The 12868-nt window shown below is 37.2% G+C and overlaps 2 protein-coding genes across 3 annotated transcripts; both read right to left on the bottom strand.

The window, feature by feature from the left end:
• Positions 1–123: 123 nt before the first annotated feature.
• LOC107407515 (putative pentatricopeptide repeat-containing protein At3g08820) lies at positions 124–2700 on the bottom strand. The gene has a single exon (XM_016014802.4). The coding sequence runs from the start codon at positions 2454–2456 to the stop codon at positions 429–431; it is 2028 nt and encodes a 675-aa protein (XP_015870288.3). The 5' UTR covers positions 2457–2700; the 3' UTR covers positions 124–428.
• A 442-nt stretch (positions 2701–3142) lies between these two features.
• LOC107431257 (protein SCAR2) lies at positions 3143–11150 on the bottom strand. 2 transcript variants are annotated; one of them, XM_048463680.2, is made up of 9 exons: positions 10735–11150; positions 9521–9684; positions 9265–9388; positions 9058–9187; positions 8212–8267; positions 4185–8097; positions 3999–4085; positions 3786–3890; positions 3143–3675 (listed from the first exon to the last, which is right to left on the bottom strand). In XM_048463680.2, the coding sequence occupies exons 1-9, from the start codon at positions 10887–10889 to the stop codon at positions 3625–3627; spliced, it is 4785 nt and encodes a 1594-aa protein (XP_048319637.2). In that variant the 5' UTR covers positions 10890–11150; the 3' UTR covers positions 3143–3624. The 2 variants fall into 2 exon arrangements, with proteins under 2 accessions (XP_048319637.2, XP_048319636.2); XM_048463679.2 differs by having other exon boundaries at positions 8212–8270; positions 10735–11149.
• Between the last annotated feature and the right edge of the window lie 1718 nt (positions 11151–12868).

The raw sequence follows: 12868 nt of genomic DNA, 5'->3' as shown, positions 1-12868 counted from the left end.
AAAAAATGCTCTGATTTTTTTGAACATTTAATTTTTTTCTAACCAAAAAGCATTGATCACTACTCATGTATATCTACATGAAGCCAATCAAAATTCCACGGCGAATTTAAAAGTCACTAGCGGTTGAGCACTAAAATCCAAATTGTATTAAAGAAGGATGAGAGAAACTTCCACTCCACTCCATCCATCCACGTTGGTAAGCACTTGCAAATTGGCATTACAAAAATCATATATGTTCTTGACTAAGCTAGATTTGACCTCTCTCTAATTATAATAAAACAGTCTATAACTTCGAGAATGATACAAAAAGACTGTATGTTAGTCCACCATTTCTTTCTTCCGAGGGCCAAAAGTGAATTACCAATGATCTTAAAGGTTATTCTAGAACCAAAAGAGAAACAAAAATAATAATAATAATTATATGAGATTTACCAATAATCATTGCATGAACATAAACCATTGACAAAATAATGAAACCGGTTAGTGTCTCGAACAATTATCTCTCTCCCTGTAATCTTTGAAATTAACTTAATGGCCTCATGACAATCACCACATACTCGAAGGTTTTTCACTACTCGAATCACATCTTTGGAAGTGGTACTAATCAGACCAAATGCGATGGCCAACTTCTCACTGTGATAACCAAGAAAATGCTCTTTCTCCTCCTCTTCTATGTCAAACAGCACAAACTCAGTTGTGGGAACATAACCAGCTGCTTTTAGTTCTTTGCTTAATTCATCAAGTTTTGCATAGATCTTCTCAGACAATGGGTGGGACTTGTCTCCCACGAGGAATTCATGAACAACTCCATCTACTTCAACCCAACTGCATCCTCGTATTTTCTGAATACCTTGTTGATTCATCCTCGTTCTAATATTTTCTGCCTCATTCCACTTATTACTGGCTGAGTAAATATTTGATAGAAGAACATAGTTCCCAGAGCTCCATGGTTCTAACTCAATAAGTTTTTTAAGTACTATCTCTGCCAACTGGGTATCCCTATGCAGCCTACATCCACCCAATAAGGCTCCCCAAACAATGGCGTTAGCCTCCATTGGCATGCTTTTGATTAACCGATGAGCTTCATCCAATAAACCCGCACGGCCAAGAAGATCCACCATACATCCATAATGCTCAATTGTGGGAGACAAGGAGAATACACAATTCATGCTGTTGAAATATCTACGGCCCTCATCAACTAGACCAGCATGAGTACAAGCACAAAGCAAACCCATAAACGTGTTCCCACTGGGTTGAATCCCAAATTTCTCCAATTGGCCAAAGAGTCCGAAAACAGCTTGAACATGTCCATTCATAGCTAACCCAGACATTGCAGCATTCCACACCACGAGGTCTTTATCCTTCATCCCTTTGAAGATTTCCCAGGCTTGGACCATGCACCCACATTTGGCATACATGTCAATCAGAGCTGTGCCAAGGACAGGGTTCGACAAGAACTCATTTCTGTCCATCAATTTGCTTGCCCACTCCCCTAATTCTAGTGCTCCTAACCTTGCACAAGCAGAAAGCACACCAACCATTGCATAACAATCGGGTTTCGTTTTTGCTTTCAGCATTTCGAAAAAGAGGTCCAACGCTTCTTTACTAAGTCCATTGGAAGCGTATCCCTGAATCATGGTACTCCAAGTAACTATATCCTTCACAGACATCCCATCAAAGACATAACGTGCTTTATCCATGTTTCCGCACTTGGCATACATATCTACCAATGAAGTTGCCACAAAGACATTCCATCCCATGCCATTCTCTGTTATGTACCTATGAATCCACTCCCCAAAACTTAAATCCCCCAACCGAGTACAGGCAGACAGAACCCGGATAAGGGTAAACCCATCAGGCTTCAAACCCATCTCCAACAATCCGCGAAACATAACAATGGCTTCTCTATAATGGCCAGCGCTGATATAACCACTTATGATAGCAGTCCAAGAAACAACATTTTTTTCAGGAATATCTACAAAAACCTTACGGGCATGCTCCAAATGGCCAGATTTCGAGTACAAACAGAGCAAACTAGTCTTAACAAAGACGTCGTAATCGAAACCCGCCTTTACCACAAGGGTATGAATTTTCAAACCCAGTTGAAAATCCGAAAGCCTTGCACAAGCCTTTAGAACAAAAGGGAAAGTGAAATTGTTGGGTAGGAATCCCTGTCTCCGCATTGAACCGTAGAAATCAATAGCATCGTCGAAGCAATTGTTAGAGACCAAGCCACGGATCATTGTATTCCAAAGGTAAATGTTGGGTTCTATGGTTTGGTCGAAGACCAGGCGAGCGTAACAAGTATTGCCGAATTCGAAGCCATGGCGCAAGAACATGTTGAGAAGAAAGCTGTCCTGGTCGAGACCGAGACGGATAAGCCGAGCGTGAAGATGCTTGAACTGTTTGAAGGAGTCAAGGCCTCGAAAGAGGAGGTTCTTGATCTCTGACGCCATTGGAGAATGTTGTCGGAGTTGAAGAGGTTCTGTATATGAGAATGGCCATGACCTGTTTCCCTCCAAAATTTTCGAACCAGTTCGGCGAGAGTCTTTCCCAACGGTCTTATTACATCACCGGCGAGCTCTATTATTAAATTTCTTATTTCAGTTTCCGAAACGCACATGGACAACCATCAATGATTTTCAAAATGTTTAATTTACTTCACACGCTAAAAATCTGACCTTTTTTTTTTTTTTCTATTGAAAAAAAAAATCAGAATAATTTTTATATTAAACTGTTCGCATCAAAAAAAAAAAAAAAAAAAAAAAAAAAAAAAACTATAGTTCCACAGTTTTGTCCTACAATTAGACACAGTTTTAAAAAAATATAATCTAAACTCTAATCACCAGGTATAGTATTTTTAAAATTAAAAATATAATAATAATACCCTTCTGATTTGATGCTGATTGTTCCTTGGCAATTGCGTTTTTTCAAGAAACTTAAAAGAAATTTAATTTTGTTCCAACAGGTTGAAAGCCTGAAAAATAGTTAGTTGTTACTATGTACTCTCCACCCGTATAAAGTACAAATCCAAAGATCCAAGACGGGAAATTTACTAAACCCTTAAAAAGAAAAATAAAAACCAATTCCTGCAGAAGCAGATTGAATTATGAGAATGACTTTAATTAAGGGAAGAAACAAAAAAAAAAAGATTCTTTGCATAAGAATCCATTCATTAACTAAATACACAATTAAGCGGCCGTTTACAATCATACAAAATTACAAAATTTCCATTGCAAGTAAGACTACATATCAAAATTTATACACTCCAACACAATTTACACCCACCAACAACATCTTTAAATGATTATAACAAACATATTTTCAATAGGCACAGCGCTTACACGCTGAGCCTCTTAAGTTGTTCATGTGTAAAAAGCAGAGCAGCTGAGCTCCACATCAAATTTTCGTGGGATACAGCATAACACTTGACAACAAACGCATCTTTGGGGCAAGAGGAGGGTGAGAGGGGGTTGTGAAAGGGATATATATTACATGAAAATAGTGTAGGCCGGAAAAAAAAAAAATCCACCAGACTTCCTCTTTGTGCTGAAGGATAGCACTCCCCACCCATTTTCAGGGTAATAACTGAGCTAATAAGGCACTGTATGAAAATTAGTTCCTTCAAGAGTCGCTCCAATTATCATCATCATCTTCATCGCTGGGAGCTAATGCCTAAATTGAAATTCATCAAAATCACATATTGATTAGGAAATATACATATATATACTTAGAGAGAGAAAGGGGGGAGAGAGACAGACAGAGAGAGAGAGATTGAAGAGAACCTGGCGAATTGCATTTGCTTTCTCCAGGATGGCAGCAACCTTCAAGTTGGTTTTAGGACCCTGAATGCTGGGTCTCGTTGTCGCAGCAGGCTTCAAGTTGAAAGACTGAGGGAACAAAAGATCAACAATTGCGTTTAAAAAGGGTAGAGAAAAACAGTGTGATTGTATGTTTAAAAATAATTAATGGATACCACAAAAGGAATCATCTCTAACCTTAGTTCGTATCTGTTCTAGCAATGAATCTCTTTCATCTAACTTTGGTCCAATCTGAGGCCGAACTCGTTCAGTTACCTTTCTCAACTGAAGATGGTTCGATAATATTTAATAAGTACGTTATCACACATCAGACCTCAAAAAAGAGCATATTCCAACGAAAAGAAATTGAAGAATTATCACTACCTTGCTTTTTCCATGAGCATTAACAGCATCAATAAGGGGATTCCTAGGACGAGGGAGCTTGTTCGTTGGACTTCCATTTGCCTGTCCGTTTTCAAAGTCTGTCACCAGAGCCATAGTGGAAATACCTGAGGACCATGCTGTTTCTCCTTTTGTCATTGGCAAACTGAGCTGATACTGCTCATCTGTCAATGTTGAAGTTTGCACAGAGGTGATAAACCTTGTCCCTTGCTCTTCTGAACTATGCTTTGTCCCTTGCTCTTCTGAACTATGCTTTGTCCCTTGCTCTCCTGAACTATCTAATGGTTGCTCATTCACCTTGTTGTCTATAGTTGTTTCCAGCGCCAACTGTTTCGGAGGCTGGATTGCTTCTTCTGAAATTACATGATCATGTGTAGGAGTTTTATACTCAGTGGTTGGTCCTGGCAAGAAGGGATTTGAACCAGACTGCACCATGTCTCCCTCAAAAGCAAGGTAACTATGCCCAGGCTTCTCATTAGATGTAACTGGTAATGTTAAGAATGGGTTTAGGGATTGTGTTCCCCCATAAGCAAGGTGACTGAATTGGCCATTAGCATCATGAACCATTTCTGGCAATTGCAATGAATATGTGGTTGGCAGCATCAGATTACTTGCCAAAGGCTCAGAAATATCTACGGATTTCTTATTTTCTACAATTGTGAGAGGCAAAAACAGGTTCTCTGGCTGCTGTAAACCACTCTGGGATGCTGGTACTTCAAATTGAGCTCTCTCATTGGCTTTTGATGGCTGTATCGGTGAAAACAAGTCATGATAAGGCTCCACCGATAATCTTTGCGGCATGAGGGAAGTATGTTGAGACTTTCCCATCCTCCATTGCATAGGAGGTAGAGGTGGCAACGGTGGCATCTCCCCCAGATCAACTTGAGCTGGTTCATGGAGCAAACCAAAGCTAGGAAAAACTGACTCTGATGAATTAAAGGCTTGTTTTGTATTATCAACTTCCTGACCTACTGACTCTGGTAAGAACTCTGATGTTGAAGGCTGACTTGGAAATTTTTCTTGAAGAGATTCCGAAGAAACATTTAAATCTTGATGTAAGCTTATTCGAGATTCTCTGTGTTCGCATTTTTCCTTATCCATGAGATCTAAGGATTCAACCTCTTCAGATGAAAGAACTGATGAGTTAGAATTCACTTGATCTACTAGACATTTCACATCAGGCTGATCAGATTGTAACTGAGATTCTTCTGAAGGAGTTTCTGGATGAAGCATTGCATCATCAGACTGCAGACATTCCACATCAGCTTGATCAGCTTGTGACTTTAAAGACTTTTCTAAAACAGTATTTGACTCTGGTAGGTTACAGGTAGGTAACAGCTCAGCATCTTCCATGTAATCTAACATATTACTTTGAGATGGAGATTTTGATTCAGACTCTTCATCTTTCATCTCCAAAGGTGTTGAGACTGCACCAATATCACCAACAGGCAAGCTGTTCTGAGATAAATCATGTACATCATTAACTATCTTAGAACTGGACCTGTCATATGGCACTGACATACATGTGTTCGAGTCCAAATTTGTGGGAGCAACATCCAGTTGACCTAATTGCTTTTGTGCTTCTGATTCCATAAGATATTTTGGAGAAACCGCCTCTTCAAATTCCACTTCTTTCTCAAGGTGATCCTCAGAGCCAAAAGGAGATTCTCGTAAATCAGTAAGATCCCTTGATGGAGAACAAACCGCCTCATCAAATTCCACTTCTTTCTCAAGGTGATCCTCAGAGCCAAGAGGATACTCTCGTAAATCAGTAAGATCCCCTGATGGAGAACAAACCGCCTCATCAAATTCCACTTCTTTCTCAAGGTGATCCTCAGAGCCAAGAGGAGATTCTCGTAAATCCGTAAGATCCCTTGATGGAGAACAAACTGCATCACGAGACATGCAGCTAACATTGTTGACATCACCGACAGCATCATCAACAACAACAGAAGGCATGGACAGATCTACTCCATTAACTGGTTCGGGTACCACATCATCTGAATTTATATGGCCATCACTGCCAGGGTAATCTGGAAGGTTAGACAGTAGTCCCAGAGAAACAGGATTTTCGTCCACTGCATCCATATAGCTGGTAGATAGGCATATTTCCTCACTGTCCACCACCCTAGAACTCTCTTCCGTATATGATTTCTCCTTGGAATATGTAACACCCATTTCTGCTGTGACAGGAACATTATGAACATTTTCACCTGAATCTGAGAATTGTTGCCCCATTAAGCTTTGGGTCTGTGAAGAATCCATTGCGGAAGGAGTCTCTTCTGAGCCAGTGCTCTGTGCACTATCCACCATGGGAGGTAAAACTTCATAGTTGACTACAGCTGCTGTAACAGCATCATCCACTTTGGAAATCAAATTGTCACTCTCCACAACATCTGAATAATAAGAACTAGAAGCAGGCAAACTGTCAGTCAATAGCAAATTTGCAGAACAAGCTTCTTCTGCCAAGGCAGAGGAACAGAACTGCTTTTCTTCCTCTGAGGCACTTGGTAAATTTTGCTTTGAATCTTCATCCTCATGTTGTGTATGAAAAAGTCCGTTCATAGAATTATCTCTACTTGTGTTTTCAAAAGCCAGCTCTGAAATGTTCGAAAAATGAGGTAAAGCATCAGAAGTGACATTTGGATCTCCATCTTCATTCTGAGGAAAGCTTTCAGAAGTGTTTGTGTAATCATAATTAGTTGCAGAGGAAACATCAGGGATAACAGATGGCAGATCAACATGGATTACTCCCTTTTCATCTGTACTGGGTAAAGTAGAACCAAGCATAATATGTTCAGTAGGCATTTCATCTATTTTGGATCCCATCAATGGAGCTGTTGACAAGCTGGTTCCAGGATCTAATTGTACTGGTATTGAATTCAAATCCTCAAGCAGCACACTACTAGATGCATCTTCCACATCAGAGCAATGGACTCCCTGAATCCGTGTATCATGAGACACCACAAGCTCATTGGAAGTTGTCACCAGAGACTCATCAATTACAGAGAGCTGGTTGGATGGCACATCTGCAATCTCAGCTCCAGTTGCAGTAGAAGGGACTACTTTAGACACTCCATCACAATCTGATGGTGTATTCTCAACCAAGCTGCTTGGAGTGTCAGAGCATGAAAAACTTGATCTGTTTTTCTTGAATGAATTATTCCCATCATCTGACATAGAGAAGTTTCCAACTGACTGTGAATCTGAAAGTTGAGCTTGGAGCTCTGAATTTTCTTCATTTGCATCAAAATCTGTCCCATGTTTTTGAGTATTAAAAAGATGCAAATTATTCTTAGGTTTATACTCATTGTCTGTTTCTATTTCTGACTCCATGGTAGCTAGAGCATCCATGTAATTGTCTACCTCACTGGTAACATCATCAGAAGCATACCCATTTACACTGCCTTCAGTTTTGTCTTCTTCATTAACGGATAATAATTGCTCAACTGCCTCATCATGAACGGTGGAAGGAATGTCAACTGTCTCATCGTTAAGGGGTGGCTCAGGCACCTTGACAATTTCTCTGCTGGCCACCCCTTCATTAAAACCATTCATCAGGGCCTTTAATACAACTTCATGGTCATTAGGTGATGAACAAGCACTTTCTTTTAGTGGTGACTTTTCAGCAGAACTCACTGTACCAATTTCAAGTATTCTAAGCCCTGATTCACTTGTATTCTCAGACGTTAACTTCAAGAGTGATGGTGAAACAGATGTTTCACAAACCATTTTATGCTCTGGTGAAGGCGTCTCCACAAACTTTTCCATGTAACTTTTCCGACCTTTTGAATCAATTGCAGATCCATTCAATTGCCTTCTCTTTAATTTCACAAGACGTGCAGGATCACTATAACCATTCTCAATACGCTCTTCCAAAAACAACTGATGCAATCTGCACTAGTTGAAAACAATTAAGTCACCAATCAACCATCTATATTTTTGAAATATACAAACACAACAACAATGTGAATGATAAAATGAGCCAGCATGAAATAAGAGGCCTCACTTTGTAGATGCTGGTATGACTTCTGGTGTTTCTCCATTCCTCCAGCGCGATCCTTTCTTCTGCCAAAAACAAGGTAACAATTAATGCAACATATTAGAAGAACTGGACCACACCATATTGAGATGCCATCCACATGAAGAAATAAATTTTATTCACTCAAATCATGAGGTAGCAATCTCAGTGCTGAAAAAGGAATACTATCTTTGTATATACACAAATATATACACTTGTGCATGTATGTCTGTAGGTAAAAAGAAGCAAAAAGATATTGAATGAATACACTTGGACATGCAGCATGCATAAAAATTTGAACATATAAGAAGTGCAGGTGGGAAGTTAAATATTTATGTCCGCCTGTATATAGAATCCGATGCATGTCAATTAAGATATCAAATGAACAGTGAAGCTAACTGAGGCTTTATCCAGAATCTAACTGAAAACCAAGACTAACAGATTGCCTAAAACTTTAAGTTGGAAAGGCATCAAAGAAGAGAATTGAATAAAAGTACTAAGTTGATGGTCTCAATCCTATAGGAAATAAAACATCAAATGAAAGAATTTCTGATTAATAAAGATAATTCCCATCAACCCATTTAGGGGAATATAATGAAGATTGAATTAGCAGCAATATGACCCCTAGAAGTCCTAAGCAGATCCCATTCATGGGGTATGATACAACTAGCATCTTTGCTATATTTATAAAAATAAATGTCCTAACGCAAAAGATATTTAAATAAGCATGAATGAGCCTCATCATATGCTTTACACATAAAGCAACAGATAATCTAGTTTAAACAATCACCCCAAAAGTTGCTTTTCCAGTTGATGGAATCATTTCAAAGATACCTTTGCTTTACGGGTCTTTTTTTCCCTTTGATACTCAACTGTTGCCATTCCAGAGGATGCTGCTTCCACTTTAAAGAACGAAGGATCAGTATAACGCTTTAAACATGCCCCAGCCCCAGCAACATCAAACCTGATTAAAATCAAGTCACTTTTAGTTTTATCTTTTGCAATGGAATTACTCAAGTCAAAATAATATAAAAATCATACTTGTCCAAAAGGAATAACCGTGGTGGACCCCTGCACTCTTCATAAGAATCCATCACAAAGCGAGGTAAATCTCCACGAGTAACCAAATTTTGTTCGGAACGCAAATTAGGATGCCAATCAACACCTGCAGTAAAATTATGAATATATATCATTATTGCTTACCATTATCACTCAATTATGATAAAGATAACTGACTATTCATGCCATTTTTTTTTTTTTTTTTTTTATAAAGAAAACGTATGCCATGTAATCTAACCTGCATTGGTGAAAAAGGATGAATGATTAGTTTGGGATAGAAGTGCCTTCTCAATTGAAGGGAACTCTGCTTCAAGCTGTTGGACACGAACCACTAGACCGTGGCCTCTTGCAGCAGTCACCATTACTTCTTCATGCAAGTCATGGAATATTTCAGCCGCAAACCTTATACAACCACAAGTTGAAACAAGTAAGCATGTTTTCATATTGAGGATCACAATTTGCTAAAAGTAAGGTCAAAATTTATCACTACGTTATTAGTGCTCTTGTAAAGGGAACCCAAGGATAATTAACGAGTGGTCTGAACGTCATATAAGTGGCATGAAAACCACTTCAACAAAAGTAGCAGGAAAAAATAAATAAAGGACAGGCAAACAAACAAAAACCAAAAAATAAATAAATAAAGGACAGGCAAACAAACATAAACCAATGACCAACGATATCCCAAAATACTGAATTTACTCTCCTTATCTCAAGTTGAGAGCTTAAAAACAATGCATCATCTAATTCACGCTTGGGAATACAAATTAAAACTTAAAATTCTTTATTGAGAACACTCCATCCCTACTAAGAAATGCAATCTTCGAACAACAGAATCTCAACAAGAAAGCTAAAAGAACGAGAAAAAAAAAAAATGATAACCCGAAAGGAGAATCTATCTACTGGTTTAAGCTAAGTATTCTGCACAACTTAAGCCACGTAAAATAAAATAGGGGGAAAAAAGTACAGTTAGAACCAAATTTGACCATAAATTTAGCAACTCCTTTTGTAATAGATCCAGAATTAAGAACTTCACTATAAGTACTTCAGTAATCCTGAATAAAACATAATCAAGTATCTCATAGACTCAAATCCCGAACTAATTTCCCGGTTTAGCGCCTACTTCAATCATCCCGATAAAAAGACTTTCTCCAACAGAACTCAAAAACTCAACCTTGCGGATTCAGCATTTAGTTACAATTATAATTCGCCACTAAAACCTATAAACAAGAACAATCTGACCATATAACCGAAATCTGAACCTCAAATTCCAAACATAAATTCCCAAATCATTGTCAATTTCATAAATTGTCCCGAAATTCAAACCCTAGGGATTCAGCATTACAGTCACAACCACACTCTCAAACTAAATCCGTTACAAGAAATTTCAACAACCACTGAGAGACAGTAAAAAAAATCCCCCAAAAAAAATAGCGAGAAACAAGAAAAACTCACTCAGCGAGGTCACCTAGCTGGCGCAATACACCAACAAGACCAGCCATAGCCACTCCTTCCAAGAGAGCCTCGGGATCATCTTTATCCGCAGCTGCATACAGCTCCGGATCCGCCAAACCGTACTCATTCCTTATCTGATACCTCGTCAACGGCATTTTTCCGTCCTCAAACTTTGCAACATAAAATTCAAACAAAAAAACCCTAATTTCTCACAGAATTGTACGACTCTCCGTTCTCTAGTTTCACATTTCCACCATTAAAGCTCCAAGTGAGCCAAAGAAAGAGAGAGAAAGAGAGCGAGAGCAAGAAGAGTTTCTTGGAGTTCGGGGAAATGAAACGAAATGAATAAATGAAACGGTGGTGGAGGTCAGATAGAGAGAGAGAGAGAGAGACGTGAAGAGAGCGTGTGAGAGTGAGAGAGTATTTAATATGATTTTTATTTTATATACTTTTTTATTTAATTATTTTTTAGTTTTAACTGGGGAATTTTGGAATGAAAGAAAACGGTGTGAGTTTTTTTTTTTTTTTTTTTTGCGTGCGCGTTTTTATTTGCGCGCATCGTGCCGCTTATAATGCGGTCGTTGTATCGGATCATGTTATTTTTGCTGTAATTATCTTTCTTGGGGTATCCAATCACTTGCTCCCGAGTCCATTGGAAGTTGCTGCTCTCACTAGATCATGTCCGTAAACTGTATATCCATATACCTTTTCACAACTGAAAATTAATAATTTTTGTTATATATTTTTTTTCTAAAATAATTCAATGAACTTGTCATTTGTGATAAGAAAATAACAAAATGACAACAAAATTGGGACATAAGAAAGGAACGTGAACAAATAATGTGTCACTCAAATAGGAAGGGTACACGTGAACACTCCAATTATACAGTTCATAAATGTTATATAATAAACAAATTTATTTTAATAATTTTGCTTTACATGTCAATGTCAAATAGAATAATCTTTCTCAATTCCAATTCTTTTTTTTTTTTTCACCTCGCTACATTGATTTATCAAAACATATTTATTCAATTGAATAAACAAATGTTGTATGTAATTAATACTGCCAAAAGCCAAAACTCCAAATAGTGTATATGCATGTGAAAAGTTATAATGTATGTCAAATATATTGTTTTACTAGTGGAATCTTAAAAATTAATTTTGAATTGCAAATTATAGAATCGGGTGGAAGATGAATCTCAAATAATAAGGGAAAATAAAAACAAATAGTTGCATTGAATGAACCCTTTAAATGCTTGTATTTTTAATTTTTTTTAAATAATAATAATAATCGAGTAAATTTTTTGTTAGATAATAATATCCTAATTTGATTTGAAAATCATATTTTATTGGTTATAAGACATATCATGTACTTTTCCTTTATCAATCATTAAAATTAATCTACTAACCTAATAAATAAAAATATATTACCAAAAAAAGGATAAATTATTTAGTTTGATATGCAAAAATTTGTATAGGAAAAAGAAAATAAATTTTAACATAACTCTATCAAAGAGTCCTAGAAATGACATTTTCTCAAAGCATTTCTCGCTCTTCTTTTTTTTATATATATTGTGCTAAAGCATAACTTTTTAATTGGTACATAAATTAGAATAACATTTGTAGTTGGAAAATCATGTTCCGCATTTTATAAACGCACAATTCAATTAATCTCACCACTTAATTAAAGTGTGTCTAATAGTTCCAAAAATTTACATGTGGTTTACCTAAAAAATGGACCCCACAAACTATGATAAGAAAAAGGAAAAGTATGAAAGTTTTTATTTCTTAAAATTTCAGGAAATTGACACATACGTGGGAAGTCTTCCCGGATTTAATTTAAGACATGAAATCGAATTAATCAAATTTACATTTTTTTGGTGGGTCCAAAAATCTAAGTTTAAAATTGAAAATAAATTAAACAGAGAAAAAATAAAATAAACAGAGAGAAAGAAAGAGACAAAGTAGTTTTTTTTTTTTTTTATAATTTTATTTTATTTTATTTATATGCAAAAATGATAAGCAGTGGGCCTCCAGGTCCCTGACAAAGCCTGTGTTGCGGATCCGATTCGTTGACGGTTGAGCTACAAATAGCGAACGTGGGGACCACTAGAATGACCACTATACCAATCAG

This window comes from Ziziphus jujuba, chromosome 6 (assembly GCF_031755915.1).
Source record: "Ziziphus jujuba cultivar Dongzao chromosome 6, ASM3175591v1".
Classification (NCBI taxonomy): Eukaryota; Viridiplantae; Streptophyta; class Magnoliopsida; order Rosales; family Rhamnaceae; genus Ziziphus; species Ziziphus jujuba.
Note: the sequence above shows the minus strand (reverse complement) of the source record. Positions and strands in the feature narration are given on the sequence as shown.